This window comes from Protopterus annectens, chromosome 9.part0, assembly GCF_019279795.1.
Source record: "Protopterus annectens isolate FY-2018-M chromosome 9.part0, PAN1.0, whole genome shotgun sequence".
NCBI classification, from domain to species: Eukaryota; Metazoa; Chordata; order Ceratodontiformes; family Protopteridae; genus Protopterus; species Protopterus annectens.
In genome coordinates, this window is record NC_056743.1 from 1,784,736,697 (window position 1) to 1,784,764,631 (window position 27,935).

Sequence of the window (27,935 nt, forward strand, 5' to 3'; positions counted from 1 at the left end):
AGGGAACTGTGTCCTTTTGTGCCATGCTATGTGCTTTGGAGAATTAGGAACTGCATCTGCAATTTGTGGTTATTCTGCAGTTTGAAACAGTGTGTGGGTGGGATGGACAAGAAGTAAGGAGTCACTGGTATCACTGGTATAAATAACTTGTTGTTGCTGTTTCTTTTGTTAATGGCATAAAGGGAAATGGGGAAGGAGAATAAACCGTGAATGATTTTGTGTGTGTGTGTGTGTGTGTGTGTGTGTGTGTGTGTGTGTGTGTGTGTGTGTGTGTGTGTGTGTGTGTGTGTGTGCAGATTTCAAATTTTCTCTATACAAGTATCCACAAAAAGAGCACATTGTTACCTTGGGTCCTCCAGACTTGTAAAATTGCTGCAAAGTATGTCCCACTGCCCCATCTGTATCATTCATTGTGTGTGTACTCTCGACCCAGGCCTGTGTTGAAGCATCCTGGTACATGTACGTCTCTCCATCATGATCAGGATTTTCCTTTAGTTTAGGTAACTTATAGATTATGAACCTGTCGGGGTGAAGAATTAATGAGCTCTATTTAGTCCATAAGTAAAAATAAAAGATACAGCTATACTGTATATAGATTCATAGGTTCATAGATTAGTACTAGGCTGACTGCTCTTGCGAGCCATTTTAAGCCTAGCCAATTATTCCTTGTGAGACTCAAACCCTCTACCTTGTGTTTGTAAGGCAAACACCTTAACCATTAGGCCACCCTCCCAACCCCTGACCATTCAGTCTTCTACAAATTAAGAAATACTTGTAAACAATAGTAGTACAGTACCATATTACTTACTGAACCAAAAAAAAAAAAAACACTGCAACCCACCGAAAAAGCTAGTCACCAAATATCACATAGTGTAGTTTTACACAATAATCACTAGAGGGCTCTCTGTACTCTACAAAACATTACTCCTTCCCACTTGCAAGTCTAGTAAATTACCTTTTCCAGATTTTAATTTGACAGGTAGCTGGACTGAACCTGTGGTGACATCTACATTTCTGACTTGGTACAAAGAAAAAAGTGCAGTAAATAGAAAAAATAGTTACTAAAGGAAATATGAAATCAGCTGCATTTCTGAGTTCACTGCAGCAACAACAGGAGGTACCAAGTGTAATCACAGACCATATTAAAATCTTCTTACACAGTAACAATGAAGAAATCTGCTTCTATGGTCACACATTACATTTTATGACATTATTTTATTAATTATATGATATGCAGCTTTCTTATATGTGGTACTTACAATTAATTGTTCCAGTCTGCTGCTAGATGCAGTCAGTGCTTGGACTGTTTAATTTAAGGCACAGATCCAGCCATCTATCTACAACCCCTTTTCCCATTTCTGCACACAGGGCTGGAGTGTCACCAACTGTGGCAATAATCTAGAGGCAAAATACACACTGCCAGGTGGCTAGCCCTGCCGCAGCTGTTCTTGCACACCACACACTCAAACACATACTCACATCTATGGCCTACGCCTCTGTAATATCATTCCACAGCTACACTAACTCTGCAGTCTAAAGATAGAGTCCTGTCTGTGCCATCAGTGATTCACATTCACTAACAAAAGGGGACATTTTCCAAAAGACTTGCTCTCTGTGCGTGGGATTTACTCCAGCTAAGGCCTATCTATAAAGCAAGGTAAGTAACTTACACCAAATCTGGTCCCTGCTTATCAGCAGGCTATATCAGCAGAGTAGATAAATCAACGTGATCAAAGACTTTGTGACAAACAAGTTTCAGTATGTACTAATTCTTCAGTCTAACAAAAGACTTGCAGTAAAATTTGAACAGCCATCAAACGGAATGAGGGCACTGGAGTGGTTGGCATTTCAGTAAGGCCTTCCAAGTGTCAGGCATGAAGCAGAAGGAAACAGGAAATAATTCATCAAGTGTATTGTTCATACGTCTGGTCATTCAAAGTATCTTAGAAAAAGTTTATTTAGTCTGCAAAGGTGATAATAAACTCAATCACAAGGAATTAAATCAATGTGACAGAACAACGAAGACTGTTTATAACACAAAAATAAGAACTTCAATAGAAGCTTGAAAAAACTTAAACAAGTGGTATATTTATAATCAGCTTTACTACTAAAAGAAATCCAAAACAATTTCATTAAGCTAGTTTGTTTGGGGAGATGCAGCCATACCTCTCAAGAAATCTGGGCAAAGCCACAAATAAAAGTGGACAAAGGTCCAAAAGTAGGGACAATTTTTAAATATTGTTCTTACAAACTTAGAAAGTTGATAGAACAACACATTTCTCACTAGCATAAATTTTCTGAAGGATATGAAGTCTAAAACTCAAATATATGTCATTATTTTCTAACTTCAATCTTTATTATTTACCACTTATTTGGAAGAAAAACACAATTTTATTAAAAATGGACTGAGAATATGAGGCCAAAAATCTGGACATTCTGCAAAAATATGTAGAGTTGAAAGGTGATGCAGCTATATAATAATTGTAACAGTCCTGTATCAAAATAATTTAAAATTAAAACAATTAGAAAACAGATAAAAACTTAACATCCTTGGAGTTAGGAAAAAGGCTGAATTATTACATGTTTCCATAAACATTTCTGTGCCGATGCAATAAGTAGGGGAGGGTTAAGAATAAATGCATGCAGGAATCAATAAACAGTTTATTGTGACAACTAAGCATTAGATATATTCAGGAGCTACGTTTCTAATAATAAGGTACGTTTACCATCTCCTGCAACTATTACAGTACCAAAATACCCAAGCAAATCTACTGGACAGAGAATTCACAGATATAGTCTGCAATTTTGTGCATTCTGTGCACTCTGTTTAGTATACTTTGTGAAAATTTCAGGCAATTAACACACTCGATTGCTCACTATGTGACATGTGACATAAAACTGTGACTTTGAAAGGAATGAAAACAAAAAGGTTAAACTAAATGAAAAGCAACGTTTTCATAAATGAAGCAATATGTTTTCAGTACAATGTTCATTCCTTCAGCTTTATTAACCGCAGTATCTGTTCAGGTACACAGAAAGACTTTTTAAAACAGAAAGTTTTTCTCACCAAACTAAAGTTTCTCTCTCTCTCTCTGGAAGGAATAAGACAAACACAAAGTCTCTTGTTACCAGTGTGTTCACAAGTTTCTGCAGCACAATGATTTTTATCACCAGGGCTTTCACTGATGAAAACAAGCACAATATTTTTACCAATAACTGTATGGTCATGCACCTCAAAATTTCAAACAGGGCTCTCACTGGCAAACCACTGACCTTGGACTGGACCCCCATCTTGGAACCAATTGCTCCAGTCTCAGGCTTTCTTTCCTTTCCTGAAGATTTTTCCTAAACAATTTCTGCTATACTAGGACTACTTAAAGTGCATGTTAACAGCTGACATCAAACACCTGAAGTACAGGTATCTCGGCCTAACAGGGCAAGGCTCAAGTACATTCTCCAGTACAACAAATCTAGCTCTCCCCTTCCAAATACTCCAACAAACCTAACTTTAGCACTGCCTCACAAAAACCGTACCTAGCTAGGGCTGTTTCTATTATCTGTTGGGCACTCACCCGGTGGAACTGCCATGCAATATTACAGACAACAGCTCTCATCACCACCTTGACTTCACATAATCGACCCACACTTCAATGAAACTCTTCACAGAGACAAAAAGAGCAAATGTTCAATGAAGCGAACATTCACATCAGTGAACAATTCCACAGGGAAAGGAAGCAGTTGGCCAATTTTAGGAAACTGTCCTTTTTCCCACTGTAGCACTGTAGTGTGATCTTGGAGTTGGTATATATAGTTGGGGGGGGGGGGGACTGCCTGGGTGGGTTTGACATGCTGCAGTATGTGCGGCATTTGTAAGGTGGCCAAGTGCTTCCTTTCCCTGTGGTATTTTTCACTGATTTGAACATTCCCTTTATTGAACATTCTCTCTTTTCATCTCTATGAAGAGAGTTTCAGCGAAGTGCAGTTTGATTATGTAACATAGACCCCTTGAATTACCAGTTTCAAGCCTACTGGTTGGTGTGTGAGCCTTCGAAAAGCCATCTGCACTGTGCGTGCGTGTGCATGTGTGTGTGGGGGGGGGCACATCAAAATAATGCTGAATCCTAAAGCAGAACGTCTGAAGAGCTGTAGCCCAACTGCAGAACATCATATTACCTTCCTTTTGTTGGTGAAACCAGTGGAGGGAGAGTGATGCATAACCGGAGTGAATTCTCTGCCCAATAATATCCTATAGACCCCTAAACTCATTTAATGGTCAGGCATTCTGTCGTCATAGTATTTTGCCTCCGCGTTATTTCTTGCTGAGACAGCAGATTGGATGCTCCTCATCTACCAACATTTGGGTCAGCACTGCCCTAACTCAATCTCTGAGGCACACGTAGACAGTACACCATTCTGAGAAATCCAAGAACAACAGAAATGGCTGCACACAATGGATTCATTTAAGTCTTTCGAAAGCCTCTGGCTTCTGGCCTCCACCTGACTCACTTAAGTAGCTTCTCCCTGGTCAAGTTCATGATGGTGTGTGTGTGTGATGGAGGTACACTATGGAATACATTTACGATAATATCCAAATAAAATCACTTGTTTCTTTGTGTGGGGTAGAGGACACTCCTTTGCAGTCTCAGGCTTTTCTTTTTATGGTTTGAATAATCCTGTACTATTACTTACATAGTCAAGGCATTTTACCTCAGTCATTCCTACGTTACACTTCTTAGCATTAATAGAAAGCCTGCCTGTCTGGGAGAACCTAATACTGCTTAGATCTTATGAAAATGAGAATTCCAGTCTTTGAAATGAATGAGAAGGTCATACAGATGGGCCACAGCACGGGTCTGCTAAGGCTTCAGCACATATACTAATCTCTAGAATGTGGCTAGGCCCCCATGCAGACTGAATGTGGGGAGGGTATACTGGAATAAATCCCATCTGCAGTACAAAATAAATGCAGTTTTCTTCTTAGTCCAATTCATTAAATGGGATCTGCAGGTAATTCTTGTCAAATCCTAGGTAGTTAGAAACATAGCTTTCCCTAACCATGCCACCAACTCATCCATAAGGCATAGGGCATTTGTCAGATTTGGAGATGCTGTTCTGAAGTCAGTACACAGACAGACTGCAAGCAACATCTGGTTTTGGAACTACTACAACAGGACTGTTCCATCAACTAGATGACTCTCTGATTACTCCAAACCTCAGCATTTTTTTTTTATCTCCATTCAGACTTCTTGTTTCTGGGTTCAGGCACTCTGTAGGATCTTAAGATAACTTTCTCCAGTGGAAGAGTGACTCTAAAAAGATGAGATTTTGCACCAACCACCACTTTGGGGATGGATATTATTCACTTTTTATGTCCACAATCATGGACACCAGTTACCAGGCTTGCTCGTGCCTCCTTCTGGAATTAAAGAAGAAGTACACTGGCTCAATACACTTCCTTGTTTCTCACTTTGTAAATTAACCTCATTTATTCCTTCAGTTGCATCACAGAATCTCCGCCATTACACCAAGAATGTATTTGCTGTTTTAGGGACCAAGACTGAAACTTTATCTTCCATTTGAAACTCCCTATTCTGGGTATTCCCTTTAAAGACTCCTTGTTGGCTAGATTGTGCCCTCTCCATCTTCTTTCTCATGCAATGGGCATCACCACTTTCAATCCTTCCTGTACATCTGTATAATACCCTGCAATATTCTTGGAGGGTGTCTAGTTTTTCTTTGTCTCTTTCACCATCCCAAATAGCCCTCTGGAATATAACAATTCAAAGGGACAGAATACCACAATGGCCAAGGGTACCTATCAGGGAAAAAACTAAATAGGGCAACATTTGGTCCCAGTCATTTCAATCCTTTTTAATAACCTCCATTAATTGTTATGGCTAGGCTTGTATAGGCCCTAGGGCTGATAGCCTAGTACCAACCTATGAACCTATGAACCATTAACATAGGTGTCTGAGTCCTATTAAATCCCTTCTACCAAACCATCCATTTGGGAGTGATACATTAAGGGTCTTAGTTGTTTTACTTGGAAGCTTTAATAAATGTATTTCACAAGTTTGAACAACAAGAGTGCAGCTTGATCTATTAGGATCTCTTTTGTACTCCTACCTGGGAAAACAGTAACACCAGTTCCTTTGTAATTACTTTGGACCTTCATGAGAGGGATAGCTCTGGGACCACACTCTGTCTTCATGATTCTTCATGACGCTTCATCTCATCTTGTCTCCTCTCTGGTTGTTTGCCAACCTCTATCCTTGCTACATGTCTCTGTAGTACAGGAGCATGGGTTCCCTCTTTTCTAGATAGATTTATCCAGACTTTGACCTGCCCAGGCACTCTGTTGTCACTATGGGCCTTACAGATGGGCCTTATTAATTTTCTGCTTTCATGTGGCACTAGGTTGATGCTGGTGTCACTATCCTGAAAAAGTACAGTTGTGTACACTTACCATAAAATGTAGATGCTCGAGTGTATTCACTGTTGCAGTCCTCACATATACAGCTCCCAGTAGCCCTCAGTTGGCCCGAATACCAGAGTCCTCGGTATATGATATCGGCTGCCGCCGGTTGTAAAACTGATATCAGAATGTCAGGTATGAAGGGGGGCAGGCAATGCCATTTCCTTCTTGCCTTAACTGTCAGGAGCCCCCAAAAGAAGGCTAACCCAGGAAGGTAGCACCCTGGACACGTCATATAAAAAATAAAAATATAAGTAATCTGTGCCTTAGGAAAAAAGGGGGAATGGAGGGTGGGAAACCAGGACTGCAACAGTGAATACACTTGAACATCTACATTTATGGTAAGTGGACACAACTGTACTATGTTCTTCATGTTTCACTGTTGCAATCCTCACATATGGGTTGATTCCCAAAGCCCAGGAAAAAGACAAAGGGGGAGGAAGGATCACAGATTAAGGGTTGGTAAGAAGGCCCTGCAAAACTGCAGACGCAAAACCAGCCCTAGATTTAGAAAACAAAGTTAGATTGTAATGCTTTGTGAAAGTATGGACAGAAGACCAAGTAGCTGCTTCTAAAATGTCATTAGTAGGAACACTTCTCAAAGACTGCAGAGGTAGAGGCTGCTCTAGTAGAATAGGTCCTAATACCCTGAGGGGACACCTTCCCATGCTGCAGGTAACAAAATTGAATACAATGAGCAATCCATATGGAGATGGTTTGTTTTGAAATACCTTTACCCTGAGCCCCAGGAGCAAAACTAACCAGCAACTGTTCAGATTTTTGAAAGGATTTAGTCCTGTCTAAGTAAAATCTCAGCTGTCTATGCACATCAAGAGAGTACAGAATCCTTTCCCCTTTATTTTGGGAATGGTTGAAAAATGTAGGCCGGTGAATAGACTGGTTAAGGGTTACACTGGAAACTACCTTAGGCATAAAGGAGGGATTAGTTCTCAGAGAAACTCGATCCGAGTGAAAAATAATGAAAGGTTCTACTGCCATTAAGGCTTGCAGCTCAGATACCCTTCTAGCTGAAGTAATAGCTAAAAGGAAAGCAGTCTTTGAGGAAAGAAACTTCAAATCTGCAGAGGCAGCTGGTTCAAAGGGAGGCAGATGAAGTTTTTCCAGGACAAAATTAAGATCTCAAGCAGGAGCAGGAGCTCTTCTGGGAGGTCTAAGATTACTAGCTCCCCTCAGGAACTGTTTCATCAAGGGGTGAGAAAAAATAGGTTGCTCAAAAGAACAATGAGCCGAAATTTGAATCGTGAGTTTTGATTGAACAAAAGGAAAGTCCACCATTAAGAAATCCTGCTAGGTAGCCAAGAATGAGGGAAAAAGAAGGATGAGAAGAGTCTTCTCCTTTAGCCAGCATCCAACAGCAAAATCTCTTCCATTTATCTGCATAGGATTTTCTGGTGCTAGGCCTCCTGGCCTCATGAAGTACTTCGACCAACTGTTGGGAAAGATTTAAAGTATTAGCCAGGCAGTTAAATGCATAGTTTGAGGATGAGAATGAAGGAACTTTCCTCCTCCCTGAACCAACAGATCTGGTACCAGAACCAGTACCTGCTGCCCTGCAGGAAGCCTCCAAAGTGTCAAAACCACAATGAAGTGAATGCTTATTAACTAAAGTGGCAGAATTCTGTAAGTCATGTAAATCTTTGTTCTCTGTCATGGAGGGCACCGGTGCGTCGTCGGGAGATTTAACCCTAGGCCTGTCGCAGTCCTTGTCTTTGCGTTTCCTAGGTATATCCAAAGTTGTGAGACCAGAAGACGCCAAACCGACAAACTTAGGCCAGACTCCAAAATGCTTATACAAAATCTTACCTCTACGGCGTATGGTGCACGGGTTAAAAGAAGCACAGAGATCGTAGTTAGGGATGTCGAACTCAAGGCCCAAACAAGTTATACAATAGGAATGGAAATCATGGAGCAGAATCTATTTTCCACAGGCAAGACAGTTATTAACTTTATCGTTAAAGCAAGAAAAGAGGATCCCCAATGGGGTACTTATCTGAAAGGGTCTTTAACTTGGTAGTCAGAAAGCAAAACAAATAAACAGCTGACCGGCACTAGTGTGAATTGCATCTGCTTTGGGCTCCATGGCAAGAAAGACCGAGGAAATGGCGTTGGCTGCCCCCCTTTATATCTGACTTTCTGACATCAGTTTTACAACCGGCAGCAGCTGACATCATATACCAAGGACTCTGGTATTTGGGCTGACTGAGGGCTACCGGGAGCCAGAGAACACATATGTAAGGACTGCAACAGTGAAACACGAAGAACATCTGGTGACCTGACCCTGTCTTGATCCTACTTTGGGAACTACACTGGGCTCCCTTAGTGTTATCCCTTTCCAGCACTTCCAGAGGTACTTAAAAATATGGGGGAAAATAGGGTCTTCATCACCACCTGCATAACTGCTAATCCTTTGCTTCTTCCCATGGCTGCATACCACCTCAGTGGATTTGCTGACTGGACCTTTTTACAAATGCCTTCACTGAAATTAACATAGTGTCAGAATCAAAGTAGCTGAATTTGTTGCCCATCTACTCTGATTAAGCATGCCATCAACTTCTCAGTAGTGCAGTAACAGAATACAATCTTGACCAGCCAAGTCATAACTTAATCACACTTTAAGTATTCTACACCTCTACTCCTGCCTCTTTGGCTGTCCGTACTGGAGTTTATAAATTCATAGTAAGTACTAGAACAGCTGCCCTTTTGGAACATTTTAAGCTTAGCCAATTTGCCCAGAGTGAGAATGAAATCCTGTACCTTTTGTTTGTGAGGGAGAACACCTTAACCATTATGTCACCCCCACCCAAATAATGTATCCTCTAGAGATTGAAGCCAGGATCTTCTGCATGTAAAGGAAATGCAATAACCAATTTACCACAAAGATTTATATACTGCTTTCCTCTCCAGATAATTCTGTAACATGCCCCAGCATTCCAAACCCAAAGCAAAGAACAGAAGACATGGTCCCCTTCACTTTATGCACAGTTTTCTCATTTACATTAACAAACATTTCTTTAAATGCTTTTTTCAAAGCATAATACCCCTTCTACCCAAGTTACAAAGCTTTTTATCATCCTGAGGGCTGGCTTGACACCCTCTTTTTAATGGCTGACAGCAAAGGTCTTTTAAATATATTTATCACAAGAATTTCAATCATTATTATTTCGAAGCTGATGATAATACAGGATTGCTCAGTAGAAAAGGGAGACGGTGCTATTCAAAAAAGTAAACTGCTGATTTATTTTCCAGGTAAGGGCAACAACACAAGTTAAAATATTGGATCAGTTACTTAAGCCCCTAAAGATGTCAAGAGGGGCAAGGCAGGGTTCCCCACTATCCCCACATGTATTCACCCTGTATCTTGTGCCACTAGTACACTAATGACATCATAATTACCCAGAGTAACCCAGAGGAAGAATTAAACAACTTAGGGATAATGAAGGAATGTGGAATGCTTTTGAGGGATACAATAAATAAGAAAAAAACACTGGCAATTGGTCTGAATTTGAGAGACCAAAAAAAAGAATAAAAAGTGCATACGAGGCCAACAGGGACAGAAGAAAAACAAAGAGTAAGTCAGAATAAACATACAGTGGTAAAATTGTGTGTACAGACAGTGCATCTATCTGTGTCTGTGTGTCTCTCTCTCTCTCCAAGATGTCTGGGTGTAGCAAGACAGGGAAAGTGACTCAAGATGAGTAGACACAGGAACAATTGGCTAGGACAGTGTGATATACTAGAGGCAAAGCAGGGGTGTGGCAAGCCAAGATTATTAACTCACCAATATCTGATTAGAGTTGATGTTTCAGAATGAGTAGATGAATGACTGGCAACAAGACATACTGTTAACAGGGGGAGCAAAACAACTCAGACATATGGAGACCATAGGGATAAGGCAGAAAAAGTTTAAAGTAGAGTTTTTAAAAAAAAAAAAAAAGAAAATAAGAATTTTCATTATCATTTTTTGCTGTTAACACTCACTAATTCCTGCCAAAACTTTATAATAGGCTTTAATTAAAATACTTATGCCCTTACTTTTTACCATGATATGCTTTAATTAAAATACTTATGCCCTTATCTTTTAGCGCTTTCCAAAATTCCATTTATGAAACTTAAGTGCTCAAGTCAGTGATGTGACGCCTGCCTTCTCCAATAAGCTTTACTTAAAATCACCATAGTCTGAGGTAGGAATGTAGTAGACTCTTCCAGCTTGGGTTTGTCTCTCCATTCACCAAACAGTATTCCAGAATCTTCTGAAGTTTTCCCAAATGACTTTTTCCATACTAGGCCTTAAAACAGTGCAAGATTACACCAGACTTCAAAAGCCTTAAGTTCCAGCTTCTTAACTTAAATGGGCCAGTCCCCATTTCTTAGCTTAAATGGACCAGTTCATATTTCTTTGCTCAAGTGCATTCTCCCATACAGCAGACTTACTTTTTCTCTAACAAATACTCAAACAATCCTAACATTAGCACTGGCTCCTTAAACATGCCCTTATCTCAGCCTATCTCCTTTATCTGTTGGTCACTCACTAAGTGGAACCACCATGTTATTTAGCAGCTGACATTCAGTTCTGCAATTTGTAGACAAGGATAGTACTTGCCTTTAGGAATGACACAATGGAATGTACAGTACAGAATGCATAATATACCATCCCATTCTGAACATATTCCACTTTATTTTTTTCTGTTTTTTCTGGCACTGAAGCACAACATAGCAGAGCAGGACACAGGTAATCAATAAGATATGTACATATTCCTCGCTGCACTGTCCTCTGTCATTATGCCTCCCAATAATTCATAAAGGATTACCATTCATTACATATAATGGCAGAGCAAGCGTCATTACTGTAATGATGGGAGGTAGTGCCAGCTAGGCCAGGAGGAGTAGGGCAGTGGATGTGTAATATATGCCAGCATAGCTAGCTAGTGTTTTGTAAAGTATTACAAGTCATGCGTATATCAAACTCATTGTTGAAAATATATTTGTAAAGTTGCTTGGGTTAAAAAATGAACCAACAGTGGGTCCTGCTGGACAGAAAAGATACACCTGTATGTCAGACTGTATTGTAACTGTTGACATGAATATATTACAACAAAGGACACTGGAAGAGAAGAGGTTAATCTCAGTCCAGTTAACTTTGAATAATAATCCTAAATTAAAATATCAGCCATAAATATTGTATCTCACAAGTCTGAATGCAGCCAGACATGCAATGTCTGTGAAAACAAGGACTAGGAATCGTGCTGTATTGTCCTTAGTGGTGAACTAACTGCTACCCTGGAAGGGTGGAAGAGTTGAAATGGTTTTATAGCTTCTAGATGCTGTAAAACATCTTAGCAAAGCTCTGTGTGTGTGTGTGTGTGTGTGTGTGTGTGTGTGTATTGTGATACATAACTGCAAGATCTTGGCTCAGCTTCTAGTAATGGGGGTAGTATGGAAACCATACAGTCAGGTGACCAGATGTGAAGTCATTCTGTCATCCAGCACTGAAATGATGCTTTAATACTAGATGAGACAGAAGTCTCAGGGCAGTCTGTTTGTGAAACCTGGCAAGAAAGACCACTCACCCACATCATCTTGTCTTGCTCTATTAAGTAAGTAGGAAATAGTAATTATTTAGATCAGTCATGAAATATATAGTGAGATTATTTAAGTATTTTTCCTGTATCTGTGTGAATCTTTTACATCTGTGTTATTTTTAATATTTCCTGTGAATGAAACTCTGGTGTTTATTGTATGCAGGGTATTTTCATGTTTTCTATGTTATTATTTATTATTAAAAATATCTATGCCTTTCATTGTGGCTGGTCTTTTAGAAAATAGTTTAACCTTTGGGAGAATTGCATTTATTTGATGCACTGTAGTCTTCATGCTCCTGAAAGTCTTGTTGCTTGGCTAAACATTACCATTTGCATAAGTATTAGAGTAATTGGGTACCCTGGTAAGAGCCTTAAAGTAGCGGGCTGGTGGGAGTGAATCTACCTTATAGCCTGGGCAGAGGGGACATTTGAGGTTACTAGGCTAATGGCCCTGGGGGCCTTATAAGCCTAACCAAGAGTTTATCCTTATAAAGAAACTTCAGTCAGCACTTGTCACCCCTGTCAATGAGGGACACAGGTGGAACCCCAGGGACAAATCTGTGGTTTTCCATCCACTCATCAAGGTTGCACTTGGAAGAGCGTCAGTGAGGTATTCTGTTTGATGTGTATGGGAAGTCTATTCCAGAGGCATGGCAGCCTCTGGGAGACAAACCTGTCTTTCCAGCAGGTTTCGTTGATGTTGCATATTAGATGTAGGACTTTTGTGTTTTTGTGTGGATAATGCACTAGGAGTTGGACTTCCGGATATAGACCATCACTAGTTGGGCAGGGTCTGAAATTACCTTGTAGGCAAAACACAGATCACCTCTGAACAATCTGTACAATACCAAGCAGAGTGATAGTGATTTGAGCCTGTCCACATAGGACAGGTGTTGGAGGCCATTTATTCTCTTTGTGAGGTACTTCTGTGGCCTTTCCAGTTGCAGCAGATGTTTTGAGAGGTATATACCAAACGGGACATTATACTCAATTATTGGTCTAATGAAGGAGGAGTATAGAGAGGTAATAACCTCCTTTTTTTCTAGATGCAATCCCTTTACTTATGAAATTAACCAAGTAAAAGGCTTTTCTGACCACTGCCACTGCATGATGGTTGAAAGTGAGATCGTTATCAACCTGAGTAACCAGTTCTCTCACCATAGGTAGTGTGTTTAGGGGGTTGCCATTGATGTGGTAATCAGTAGGGTCCATGTTTCTGCCAAATGGTATGATGATACATCAGATGGTGAATGTGTGTGTGTGTGTGTGTGTGTGTGTGTGTGTGTGTGTGTGTGTGTGTGTGTGAATCAAATCTGAAAGATTGTGTGCATCAGCTTCTTGGAACAGGGACACAGAGCACTGGTTTCTGCAGACAGAAAGATGAAAACTTATTTGAGTCATGGACAGGAAGTCTAGCCCCAGGTCTAGAGTGTGCTCCATGTGTGCTCTTTAGGGAATTTGTGCTTGGTGCAGAAAGCTGCATCTGAAAATACTGTGTGTATCCATTTTTGTTACAAGTGAATGTCCCTCACTGGTGTCAGTGGTGAGGATTACTGTCTCAGAGGAGGAACATCACAATTACCATAAAATAATAACAAAGAGATCTGTGTTCTCACAGGTCCCACTGGGTAGAGATGAGGAAAGTATCACTTTGAGGGGGTGGGGACTAGTACAGCTATGGCAGCAGGTTCAGCAAGTCAGAGTTGATGTGCTGATCAGCTCTGGTAGCTCAGCAATGCAACAGCAGGCATAGTCAAAAGCAATATAACAATTGCAGGTACGTGGTTCTGGTCTCATAATAATGTAGTTGGAACCAGCCCATTCCCCACTGTTGTAATGACTCAAGTCACATGCAAAATTGAAGAGGCTCCATTTGCATTTGTACTCCATTGTACTCCAAGGAGCCACTTTTGAGATTTTAAGTATTTAGCTTCAGATTATTTGTTAAGTTGTTCTGCACTGTCGCCTACTTTTGAGCATTTTCTGGCTTGTTAAACTTGATTTCTGTGTTGGTAACTGTATTTAGAACACAACCTAGAGCTGATTACTGAATTTCCTGCCTGCACTTATTTTTAAAAAAGTTTTTTTCTTAAAACTTGCATTTTATCTGTCTCTGGCCTTGCACTCAAGTGTGGGGTCATTTACTGCACTGTTCTAACTTGTTAATACTCGTGAACCTCTGCTTTCCTTAAAAAAAACAAAAAAACAAAAAAAATCTTGTTTTTTTCCCACTTTTCTGAGATTTAAAAAAGTTCAGTTACAGATTTGCTGTTTTGAACTGTTTGTAAGTTTCTTGGAGACCATTGTTTGCTTGGGCTAAAGGGAAGTCTCTGTGTTCATCAGTGGCAGTGATAAACATTGTGCAGCCTGTCTGCCCCTGTGGGAGTGGTTACTGCCTTGAAACTGTAGTTTTATTGGCCATTTTGGGTCAATTCCTAACTCCTTGATCTCCCTCTCTTAAAACCCTGTTTTGCGCATTTTTGTGCATAGTTGGGTTTAAAGTATTCCTGGCTCCACAAAGTCTGCTCTTCGCTTTTTCCCTTAGAACTGCTCTATCTCTCAAATTAAACACCATATTCTCATTCTAAGGCCCCTCACTGGTCCAAATAAGTAATTTTACAAGTTAGCACTAATAAACCATAAGCACTACTTACTCTTATACTCTCTACGATTACCTTGTCCCCTATTGGTCCGCTTTAATTCATTTCCCTGTATTACTCTAGCACATCCAAAGGTCAGTCAATGGTTTCCTCTCCAGTCCAGCTGGTGAATCTGGGAATTTTGAGGCAATGTTACAACTGTCTCATGTACACGGACAACCCTCTCCTCCTCCAAACAGGTTCAAATATATGTGAGAGATGCAACTATATAGCCAAACTGGAGGCTGAGCTCTCTCATCTCAAAACTGGTGTAACCAGTCAGGAGGAGACGGTAACCTCACACAACACAATTCCAGTATCACATAGTCCCACCACAACAGTGAACCAAACACATAAAAACACAAAAACATACTCGGAGGCTCTAAATAAAAATCTACCTAAGAAACAGAGACCTCCAAAGCAGACATCCAAGCAAATGCTACCCCAAAACAAAACACGTACAACACATAGCACACAAAGTCAGTGTGCCAAGCAGTCACAACCCTTAAGGCTGAATAACACACCTGATACTCTTGTAATAGGTGACTCTATTGTCAGACACACTGACGTCCCACTCACCAGGCTGAATAAAGAGAAGGTCACAGTGAGCTGCCTGTTGGGCGCTAGGATCCACCACATAACGCAAGCACTCAGGTCACTCCAAAGCAAATACAAATATGACTCATTCATTGTACATGCTGGCATGAATGACCTGAGACATACCTCCCTTGACTACATGAAAAGAGACATAGAGGAGCTCTCTGATCATGTAGCCCAGGCCGGTATGACCCTGACCTTGAGCACCATCTTACCCTCACCTAGAATGATGCCACAGTATAAAGACAAAATTATCAATTTTAACAATTGGCTAAAATGTTGGTGTCATTCAAAGGGGATCCAGTGTCTGTCAGCCTGGGATGACATGCTCGACAAGCCACGTTGCTTCGCTAGGGACGGCTTGCACCTGTCACCCCTGGGCTTTCGGATATTGGCAAAGGCTCTTGCCACCCCCATAATGCCTTTTTTAGGCAAGGCTCAACCCACCTCCATAGACAGCACAAGGAACAAGAAACTAAGGGTAATGCTGCTAAACGCCAGAAGTCTTAACCTCAAGATGCATGCACTCGAAGCTCTCCTCAGTATGGAGAACATCGATATCTGTGCAGTGACAGAAACCTGGTTTAAGGCTCCAGAGAGCACCCCAGCACTACCAGGTTATACCTCATATCATGCTTTTCTGCCCCAAAACACGGACCGAACCACAAAAGGAGGGGGGGTTTCCATATTTATCAAGGATATCCACACCTCCAGGTTAGTGGCATTGCACGGGCATCGGAGACCATCCATGTGCAACTGACAGTGGGCAAGACTGCTTTTCAGTTTATAGCATCCTACAGACCACCCTCTCAAAGTCAGGAATCCCACTCTGCTTTCCTGAAAACATTGGAGAACATGAAGATCTCTTCGAACACCATTATACTGGGCGACTTCAACTACCCAAACATAGACTGGGAGCATTACTCAAGCCCCAGCACCTTAGCTCAAAGGTTCCTGGAATTTATAAACTCAAATGCTATGGAACAACTAGTCACCACTCCCACAAGAGGTGAAAACATACTAGACCTGATCATTACCAACATGGGGACTCTATGCTCCATACCAGAAGTATATCCCTCATTGGTAAGATCAGACCATAAATTAATCTCACTGAATATCCACATCCCGACCCCACCCCCAGCCCAGAAGAACACAGTGAAAAACTTCTCAAAAGCGAACTTCACACTTCTCAAAACCGAAGTGGAATCCTTCAAGGCCCCAGGGCCAGTGGAAACTATGGCCCAAACTGCAGAATCCTATATAAACGCATTCTACGGACATCTCCAGGAATGCATGGATCATGTTATCCCAAACAAAATCAAGACCCAATCATCCAAAGGCAGGTGTCCAGTTTGGTGGACCCCAGCCATAAATAAACTGTACAACAGAAGCTACTACATGATAGAGCAAAATCCCTGAAAGGGAAGGCATCTCTGATCAGTACTAGCAAAAAATTACGATCCCTCAAAATCCTCCAAGGCCAGCTTCGAGAGAAAAATTGCACAGGACACTAAAGACAATAATAAGGCTTTTTTCAGTTATGTTAGGAACCTGGGATGCAACTCCCAGACTTGTTCTGAGTTGATTCTAAGCGACAAAAAATACACTGAACCCACAGACATCGCCAATATCCTGGCAGACACGTTCAGTGCAAACTTCTCCACCCCTTCCCCCCCAAAAGAGCAAGTATGTATCCCGGCAGCGTGCAGCCTCCCAAACATCTCTGATGGTCAGGTGAAGGCCGCCCTCTCCAAAGCAAAAAACACTGCTTCCATGGGACCAGATGGCGTCCCGGCTGCGCCCTACATGAACTCCAAGAAGAACTAATCCCTCAAGTAAAACTGCTGTACAATCTCAGCCTCACTACAGGATATGTGCCCAAAGAATGGCGTACAGCAACAGTGGTCGCTCTCCACAAAGGTGGCGCCTCTGCAGACCCTGGAAACTATTGCCCCATAAGCCTGACTAGCCTAGTCTGCAAGGCTAAGGAGAGGATCATCATGGAACTCATAAACAAAGACATTGGGGACCTACAGACACTAGATCCTACCCAATTTGGCTTCGTCAAGGGCAAATCCTGCCTTTTGAACCTGGTCGACTTCTTCGAAACAGTCACCAAGGCCAGAGAGGAAGGGAAGGTAGTCCACACAGCCTATCTGGACCTCGCAAAGGCATTTGACACAATACCCCACTCGGGCATCACAGATAAGCTATCCAGCTTAAATATAAACCCCTATGTCACAAGATGGGTCGCAAACTGGCTCAAAGACAGAACCCACAGAATCAGAGTTGCTGGAGCCATGTCAGACTCGAAACCAGTCACAAGTGGCGTCCCACAAGGTTCTCTCCTGGGACCACTCTTGTTCGGTATTTACTTTTCTGAGGTACAGGCCAATGTGGGAGGACTATGGCTCACCAAGTTCGCAGATGACTGCAAACTGGGCGCCATAATCGACTCTCCAGCTGACACAAACATCCTTCAAAAGGTCTCAGAGACGGATAACTGGTGCCAGAGCCATGGTCTAAAGCTAAATGCCAAAAAGTGTATAGTCATACCCTTTGGCAAAAACAATGTGCCCACAAATTACCACATAGGTGGTAACCCATTAAGTACAGAGAAAGTAATTAGGGATCTGGGGACCCAAGTTGATAGCAATCTCTCCTTTGACAACCACATTGCCAAAGTGGTTAGAAAGACCTTCTACATAGCCCACCTCATCATGAAAGGATTCACATCTACATCAAGAGAGGTAATCGTGCCCCTTTATTCATCCCTCATCAGGCCCATCATAGAATACAATGCCCCCTTTGGGATGTACCTTACCCGACACCTGCAGCAATTAGAAAGACCCCAAAAGTACCTCATCAGGAGGATCAAGGGACTCAAACAGATGCCATATGCTGCTCGGTTAAAAAAACTCCAGCTCTACTCAGTTGCATACCGCCTACTTCGAGGCGATCTGTGCCTGACATATAAAGCTATGTCCAACCCAGAATTAATGGACATGCTCCACCTCAGTAAATCTAAATCCCTTAAGAGTCACGCGCTCGAGGGACCTGAACCTCAGCACAGAAATAAATAGAACATGCTGGAGGGACAGATTCATAACCCAGAGGCTCCCTTCGCTCTGGAATAGAATTCCAATTCATGTTAGGCAGAGCACCTCACTGACTCTCTTAAAGAAGAATCTTGATGAGTGGATGGGGGATCGTATGTTTGTCCCTGGGATTACTTCCTTGTCACTATTAGACAGAGGCACAGTAAACTAAACTTTAAAAAGGGCACAGTATACTCAAATCAAGGGGTGGCGTAAGCCAAACACAATCGGGCTAGGCTTATAAATGCCCCAGGGCAGATAGCCTAGTATGAACCTATGAACCTATGTGCAGAGTACTATAGTTATGCAATGGGTAAGAGTGCATACAGGTTCTTACAGCATTGTGTTATCACCATCTATGAATCTCTTAGGGCTTTTGTACCCTGCATAATGGCATGCCAGCAGTACTTCATGGTGCACTTTGCTTAAGAATAACTTCTTACTTTATTTAATTTATTTTACTTCTTAACCACGTAAGTGAGCTGGTCAGTGGACCCTTTTCAAACATGAGCCAGACAAAATATGGCAGCAGTTAAGACAAAAAAAACTAATCAATGCTTCACATAGAAGAGCTCACAGTGCACAGTAAAGCTGAAAACTAAAATAAAGATATATAGTCTTGCTAAATAAACATGACACTATTCTTGAGTAGAATAACAATTGAAATACAAATCCAATCTGTATTAGAAAGTACAGTTGTGTACACTTACCAAAAATGTAGATGTTAGAGTTTCACTGTTGCAGTCTTCAGATTTAGGTTATCCCTGCCAGGGTAGCACTCAGCCGGCCAGAATACCAGAGATTTAGTATTTCTGTGTCGGTTGCCGTCACTTGAGAATTGACGTCAGGAGTATAAAGTCAGGCAGCTGATGCCATTACATCAGTTTTTCTTGCTCTAACCTGTCAGGAGCCCCCAAAGTAGAATGCCAGGTTCTGGTGGAAGAACCCCACCAGTGGAAAATAAATACCAATATGTCCCTTGTAAGAAAAGGAGAAGAAAGAAGGGTAACAAAAGGAAAAAGGCGGATAGAGGGAGGGAAACCAGGACTGCAACAGTGAATGTACTCGAACATCTACAGTTATGGTAATTGTACACAACTGTACTATGTTCTTCGTGTTTCACTGTTGCATTCATCACATTTGGGTAGATTCCCAAAGCTGAGGAAATGGGTGAAGACAGTCAAGGAAGCCAGGGGATGGCTAGGATGCCCTGCAAGACTGCAGAGGCAAACCCTCCCCTGGATTTGGAGAAGAGAGGCAGGTGGTAATGCTTGGTGAAAGTGTGAATAGATGCCCAGGTGGCAGCCTCCAGGATGTCCCTGGTGGGGACTCCTCTGAGGAAAGCTGCAGAGGTGGAGGCTGCTCTGGTGGAGTGTGTCCTGCCCCCCTCCCTTGGCGGGGGAGGCTTTCCATGCTGTTTATAGCACAAATGGATGCAGTGTGCTATCCATCTGGAAATGGTTTGCTTGGAGATGGCTTTGCCTTCTGCCCCTGTAGTAAAACTAACCAGCAATTGATCAGACTTTCTGAAGGATTTAGTCCTGTCCAGGTAGTATGTGAGCTGTCTGTGCACATCTAGAGAGTGAAGAATCCCCCCTTGTACCGGGGATTAGGAAAGAAGGTGGAAAAAGGAATGTTTTGGTTGTGAGCCACACTGGACACCACCCTGAGAATGAAGGATGGGTTAGTTCTGAGGGATACCCAGTCTGCATGGAAAATGATGAAGGGTTCCACAGCCATGAGTGCTTGCAGCTCAGAGACTCTTCTGGCTGAAGTGATGGCCAGAAGGAATGCTGTCTTCCAGGAGAGAGAGTTTAGCTCTGCCAAAGAAGCTGGTTTGAAAGGAGGCAGGGTGAGCTTTTCTAAGACAAAGTTAAGGTCCCAAGCTGGTGTTGGTGACCTACTGTGGGACCTCAAGTTGCTAGCCCCTCTGAGGAACTGTTTGATCAAAGGGTGTGAGAAAAGGGGCTGCTCAGTGGAGAAAATGAGCAGAAATAGCAGAGGCATGAATTTTATGAGGAGAAAGAGAGACCACTGTGTAGTAGGTCAGCTAAGTAATCCAGGATGAGAGGGATGGAGGGCTGTGCCGTACTGGCCCCCTTAGCCTGGATCCAGGTGCAGAACCTTTTCCATTTATCTGCATAAGACTTTCTGGTGCTAGGGCGTCTGGCCTCATGGATAACATCCAGAACCTGTTTACTGAGGATGGCATATTGGTTAGGGGTTAGGGAATAAGCCAAGCTGCCAAATTGAGTGTCTGCAATTGGGGATGCATGAATTCCCCTTCCCTCTGGGTTAGGAGGTTTGGAATCGGAGGAGGATGCCATGGAGGCAGTGGGGACAGGCTGCGCAGCAAGGGGTACCAGTGTTGTCAGGGCCAGCCTGGAGCTATTAGAATGATCCTTGGTTTTTCCTCCCTTATTTTGAGCAGTACCTTCGGGATGAGAGGCAGGTGAAGAAAGGCATACAGGATGAAACAGGGGAAGGACAGGGCAAGCCATTCCAAGCCATGCAGTGATGCTCCCTGGTGCAGAACTTGCTGAGCTGATGGTTGGTGTGGGAGGCAAAGAGGTCGACCTTCGGGGTTCACCCATTTCTGAGTTATTAGGGTGAATGTACTTCTGTTGAGCTGCCACTCATGTGGGTCCAGAAGGTTTCTGCTTAACTGGTCTGCCAGGAAATTGAGAGAGCCTGGCAGGTATTGTGCAAACAGGTCTAGTTGCACAGAAGAGGCTGTGAGCCAAAGGGTCATGGCCAGCCTGCATAGAGGAGAGGAGTGCTTACTGATGTACCACATCATAGTGGTGTTGTCTCTTTTGATCAGGAGAACACCTGTAGGGAGAAGGGGTTTGAAAGCTATTAAGGCGTGCTGCACAGCCATCTCTTTTTGACTGATGTGCAGGAGGATTTGCTGTGGGCTCCATTGGCCCTGTATGCACCTACTGTCTAGGTGTGTTCCCCCAAGCACAGTCTGATGCATCTGTGGTGAGGGTCTGGGTGTCGGAGTGTGGGGAAAATGGCAGTCCCTTGTTGTGGGAGCATGCTGTTGCCTACCAAAGAAATTATTTTCTGAGGCAGGGAATTATAGGTAGAAGGGTCTCCAGGTCTTGAGAGTGTTGACACCAAAGGCTCTTTAGGTACCATTGACGTTTCCTCATATGCAGCCTGGCATATGGAATGAGGAGTATGCAAGATGCCAGGAACCCCAGAGCTTGGAGTATTTTCCTTGCAGAAGGCTGGGGCCTGGTGGCCAGTTGAGAGAAGTAGGCTGCTAGGAAAATTTAAGGTATGCCATCTGGGATGCTGTGTCCAGACTTGCTCTCAGGAATATTATCCTTTGGGTGGGCACTTGCTTTGATTTCTTTTTGTTGACTGTGTACCCAAGGGAGGTTAGTAGGGTCTTTACAAAGGCCAGGTGTGCTTGAGCAGCTTTTCCTGGCTGTCTGCCTGAATAAGGCAGTCATCTAAGTAGGGGTAAATCTGAATATTTCTTTTCCTGCAAAAGGCAATGGCCGGAGAAAGGCATTTTGTGAAAACTCTGGGAGCAGTAGATAAGCCAAAGGGAAGCGCAGAGAACTGAAAGTGTTGAGATCCTGCCCTGAAGCAGAGTTATTTCCTGCATGATTGCCTGATAGGAATGTGGAGGCATGCCTCTTTTAGATCTAGAGTGACTAACCAAGCACCCCTGGAATGCATGGCTAGCAGCTGCTGGAGGGTGAGCATTTTGAATTTTGGGGATCACCAGGAAGGTGTTTAGAATGGATAGATTGAGGATGGGGCACTAGGTGCCCTCTTTTCTGGGCACCAAAAAAAGTCAGGAATAGAAGCCTTGGCCTATCTGTTCTGCAGGAACGTGTTCTACTGCCCTCATAGAGAGCAGGGAATAGATTTGCTTTTGAGCCTCTTCCCACTGATTTGGTGGAAGACCTGGGTACCCCTTTTGGGGTTGGAAGGGTGTGGAAGGAGAATTTGTATCGCTGAGACACAATGTTCAGAACCCATTGGTCCTTGGTAGTGGTGGCCCAGGTGCTTAAGTGAAAGGAGAGTTTTCCTCCTAGGGGTAAGTGAGGGTGGGCAGAGGGGAGGTCGGGAGAAGGTCAGTCATAGTGAGTTCTTACCATAAGGGGGTGGCTTAGAACTCCCTGGTTTTGAAGTGGAGGTAGTCCACTGCTCAAGATCTCTGCATTTCCTGGGGCTGCTGCCTGGGGATTCTGTTTCCACGAGTCCTAGGCTGAGCCTGTTTAGTTGGAGCAGGAAAAGACCAGTGCTTGGAGGGGCAATGTCTGCTGAATCTAGGGGGCTGTACCTGTAAGAAATCTTTAATTGTTTGCATAGATTTTGCTTTTTCTTCCATCTTTTTAAGACCTCTTCTGCCTTAGAGCCAAATAAGTTATTTTTGTGCAAGGGGGCATCCAACAATTTAGATTTGACATGGCCTGGCATTGGTTGTTACTTAAGCCATGCATGTCTTCTAATGACAGATCCAGTGACTGCTGCCCTGCAAGAAGCATCTAGGGCATCAGTACAAAGTGTGTCTAGTTACTTGACTTGCAGAATGCATTAAATCTTGTAAATCTTTAGATTCTGCCCAAGCAGGAAAGGAAGAATTTTTTTGTTTAAGGAGTTCCGAAGTATGTTGCTGATATTTATGCATATGGAACTGACAATTTAGTGCCCTGATAGCAAGAGTAGCTGAGGTGTACACTTTTTTACCCCATCTGTCTGATGCTCAGGAATCCCTGTCTGTGGGTGTGGGATTCTTAGCAGAGGTTGCTTTAATCCCTTTTGGCCCTTGAGAAATGATCTCAAAGTCAGCTGTAGGATTTTTGAAAAGGTATTTGTGTGAGTCAGGGACTCTGTAGTACCAGTCTGGTTTTCTGGGAGCAGGAGGTAGGGTGTCAGGAGTCAAGCTGGATTCAAGGAAAACATCATCCACCACATCCCGAACTGGGGGGATGAACAAGGGTCTGTGCTGTGGAAGATCTAGGAATTCAGAGTCTCTTTTTAGACTGAGGGTAGTCCTGACTTTCCCACTGGAAATACTCCCTTAATGTATGCCGGGTTTCTCCAAAGGAAAAATCCTCTGGGGGAAAGGCTGAAGGAATGGAATCCTCTGCATCAGAATCCTCATAAGTGGAGAGGGGTTGTATGTCTTCATAGTCAGATGCATCAGATTCATCTGACTCTTGTTCAGACAAAACAACTGGAGACAGATCTCTTTTCCTTTTTAAGGGGGTAGCTTGGCTTCCCCTGATCAGCATAAGGTCTTCTGCCATTTTAAGTATTTGAGACTGAGGCAAGGAAGCAGGCATCTGAGAGTGGGTAGTCAGTTTCTTGGGTGTGGTTCGAAACCTGGGCATAAGGAACTCAGTTGTTTATGAAAGAATGGAAGTTGCGAAAGAAGACGTTGGTTTGTGTCAAGATTCGGTGGTGTGAAGGACTTCCTTGGAAGATGGTGCCTGCTCCGTGGCTCCAGACCCATCTAAGGTAGAGATGACCACAGGATCCTTAGACGAAGAGTTTTGCAGCATACTGGACACCAAAAGGGTCTTGATAGCGGCCTGCGAATCAACTGAAGTGGACATCAGGGGCTACGAATGAGTACCGGAGGACTGACGACTAGCTTAACTGAAGTGTCGTCGGTAGGCTTGGACCTAAGGGTCTGTCCCTGTCTTTATCTTTACGCTTTTTCAGAAGATCTGCTGTAGGATGGCTTACCAAAGCCATATTGGAATTTGAGGACTGTAAACGACAATATCTGTCTACAATAAGGGCCCGACAACGGATAGCTCTGGCGCTGAACAAAGCACAGAAGTGACAACAAGGGACATCGTGATCTGCACCTAGACAAGTTACGCAGTAAGAGTGGAAGTCTCGCTGTGGTATTTGCTTTCCACAGGCAAGACAATTATTAACTTTTTCTGACATTGGTTAGTGCAAGAAACAAGGATCCCCAACAGGGTACTTCGCTTTAGAAGACTTCAACTTCAATTCGGAAAAGAAAATTCAGGTAGCACCCGAGCGGCACTCGTGCGAAATGTTTCTGCTTCGGGCTCCATAGCAAAGAAAGACTGATGTAATGGCATCGGCTGCCTGACTTTATACTACTGACGATCTGACGTCTGTCCTCAAGTGACAGCAACTAACGCAGAAATACTAAGTCTCTGTTATTCAGGCTGGCCGAGGGCTACCCTGGCAGGGATAATCCAAATGTGATGACTGCAACAGTGAAACACGAAGACCATCAATAGTTCATTAGTACATCAATACAAAATATCCCACATTTTGTCATTTTTATTATATTAACATAAAGTGATGCAAGACACAAGATAGACATATATTATAAAGGTAATTAAATACAAGCATTACCATAAAAAATAAAGGGATTGCATTCTTTCACAACATATGAAACTAAATTGTGAGGTAATAACCAAGTATAATAAATATACCTATGCACACTACACTACCATTCTGTGACTACATACAAAACTAAACTGAGAATACTAAACTTAAGTTAAACATGGCTAAAGTCTAGATGCAAGTGAAGAATCATGATTCTTGGATGTCTACTTACAAGCTGTCAAACATACCTTTTTGGTTCACCATTTACTGAAAATGTAATATTAGGTTCACAAGTCCATTAGCTTGGCCAAGGGGGCCTTATTAAGCCTAGACATGACTCTCAAAGGAAAGAGTCAAACACTATACCTTGTGTCTGTAAGGTAAACACCTTCATCATTGTGGAAATCCCGAACATCTACTGAAAAAGGGGATTAAAAAAATAATAGCAATAGAAAAAAAATACGATTTTTGCAGGGGGCAAGTCTACCTAATCATCCAAAATTATGTTTACTAACTCAACAACTGCAACATAGTGGGGAAAACAAACACAGTGCCGTCTCACACAATACAATACACTGCAGTTAACATTCAATGACAACTCATAGGATAGCCAAGTTCTTGGAATCTAGACTGAATAAGATACAACCAAAAGAAATGACACTGACACTAGTGATCCATAAGCATGTATGTGTAATATACATAACTGATTCTTACCTCATAGAAACAGTTTCTGAATATAATGTCAAAGTTTAAATATGGATACTTACCTTTTTAATGCAAAATATTATTATATAAGCTAATAAGGATGACAGCAATCAGTGCTTAAATTATTAAGGATAGTAAAGGCATTCGTTCATCAACACGTATTAAACAAATCAAAGTTATATAGTGCATTTTTGTAACTAATTAGGACCGAAAGATAGGTAGCTAAGAACTGATAGATTACTTACAATCCTACTAGCCTAAAGCAGACCCACTACATCTAAACACTGAAAAACTACAATTGCCTAGGTACATAGAATGATAACATGCTCTTCTGCTCTACTCATGTGATCAGGATAGCCAGTCAGCAAGCTATCTTCTTAGGTTCATAGGTAGGTACTAGGCTATCTGCTCGAAGGTATTTATAAGCCTAGCTGGAATGTGTTGGCTTTCACCGCCCCCTTAGATTAGTTCCCTGTGCCTCTGTCCAGCAGAGCCATTGAAGTGATCACTGGGGTAAACTTTGTTTCCCATCCACTTGTCAAAGTTTCTCTTGAAGAGGGTTAGCGAGGAGCTCTGCCTAATCTAGATTGGAATCTTGTTCCAGAGCATGGGAAGTCTCTGGGACAGGAATCTATCCCTCCAGCACGTCTTATTTATTGTTGTGGTGAGGTTTAGATACCTAGAGCGTGTGGCTCGAGGGGATATGATTTTCTTTAGGTGGAGCATGTCCATCAATTCTGGGTTGGACATGGCCTTGTATGTCAAGCAGAGATCACCTCTGAGTAGGCGATATGCAACCAAGTACAGCTGGAGTTTCTTAAGTCTAGCTGCATAGGGCATCTGCTGGAGGCCAGTGATCCTCTTGGTGAGAAACTTCTGTGGTCTTTCCAGTTGTTGCAGGTGCATTGTAAGGCAAATGGGGCATTGTACTCTGTGATGGGTCTGATGAGTGATGCGTAGAGGGGCCCAATGACCTCTTTCGATCTGGATGCAAACCCTTTTGTGATTAGGTGGGCCACACAGAAGGATTTTCTAACCACTTTGGCAATGTGATTATCAAAGGAGAGGTTACTATCTACTTGGGTCCCCAGATCCCTTATTATGTCTTCCGCATTTAGGGAGCTACCAACTATGTGGTAGTTTCTGGGTACTTTGTTTTTTCCAAAGGGGATGACTATGCACTTTTTGGCATTTAGCTTGAGACCATGGTTTTGACACCAAGTATCTGTCTCGTGAGACCCTTTTGGAGGATGTCTGTGTCAGTCGGAAAGTCAATTATAGCCCCTAGTTTGCAGTCGTCTGTGAACTTGGTGAGCCATAGTCCTCCTGTGCTTGCCTGTACCTCTGAGAAGTATATGCTAAACAGGAGGGGTCCTAGGACTGAGCCCTGGGGAACACCACTTGTAACAGGTTTAGAGTCAGACCTAGCTCCTGCAACTCTTACCATGTGGGTTCTGTCAGTGAGCCAGTTGGCAACCCATCTCGTGACGTAGGGGTTTGTGTTCAGGCTGGTGAGCTTGTCTATAATACCGGAGTGGGGAATAGTGTCGAAGGCCTTTGCGAGGTCTAAGTAGGCTGTGTGGACCACCTTTCCCTCGTCTATAGCCTTGGTAACTGTCTCAAAGAAGTCCACCAGGTTTAGGAGGCATGATCTGACCTTAACAAAGCCTAACTGGGTTGGTTCCAGTGTTTGGAGGTTTCCAATGTCTCTGTTAATGAGATCCATGATGATGTGCTCCATAGCTTTGCAGACCAAGCTAGTCAGGCTTATAGGGCGATAGTTCCCGGGGTCCGTTCTGGCTCCACGTTTGTGGAGCGGAATAACTGTTGCAGCGTGCCACTCTGTGGGCATGTAGCCTGTTAAACAGTGGGTTAAGGTGAGGGGTTAGTTCATCTTTGAGCTCGTGTAGGACGCAGCCTGGGACACCATCCGGTCCTATTGATGCTGTGTTTTTGGCTTTGGAAAGGGCTGTTTTAACTTGAGTGTCTGTGATTTCAGGGGCACTAAATTCTTCTGGTATAGTTATGGGCCCTTTTGGGGGTGAGAGGGGGATAAAGTTTGCACTGAACCTGTTTGCCAGGATGTTGGCTATATCGGTCGGTTCAGTGTATTTTGTGCCATTCTGCACCAACTCCGAGCAGATCTGAGAATTGCCACTTAGATTCTTGACATAGCTAAAGAATGCCTTGTGGTTATCTTTGGAGTCCATGGCAATTTTTCTTTCGAAGCTAGCCTTGGATGATTTTATGAGGGAATGTAGTTTCTTGCGGATACTGATCAGGGAGGTCTTCCCTTCTTGGGATTTTACTCTTTTCTGTACTAGTTTCCTCCTTCTATTGTATAGCTTGTTTATGGTAGGGGTCCACCAGACTGGTTTCCTTTTCTTGGAGGAGTGAGTCTTGGTTTTGTTTGGGATAGCACAATCCATGCATTCTCTAGCCCGTAGAGTGCATTAGTAAAAGATTTTGCAGCTTGGAC

The 27,935-nt window shown here is 42.7% G+C and overlaps 1 protein-coding gene across 1 annotated transcript in view; it reads right to left on the minus strand.

The window, feature by feature from the left end:
• Nucleotides 1-27,935, minus strand: part of DNASE2 (deoxyribonuclease 2, lysosomal) — a 331,195-nt gene that overhangs the window by 194,671 nt on the left and 108,589 nt on the right. Inside the window, exon 3 of the mRNA XM_044084650.1 lies at nt 346-520. Within this exon, the coding sequence (XP_043940585.1) occupies nt 346-520 (175 nt within the window). The remainder of the gene's footprint in view (nt 1-345; nt 521-27,935) is intronic.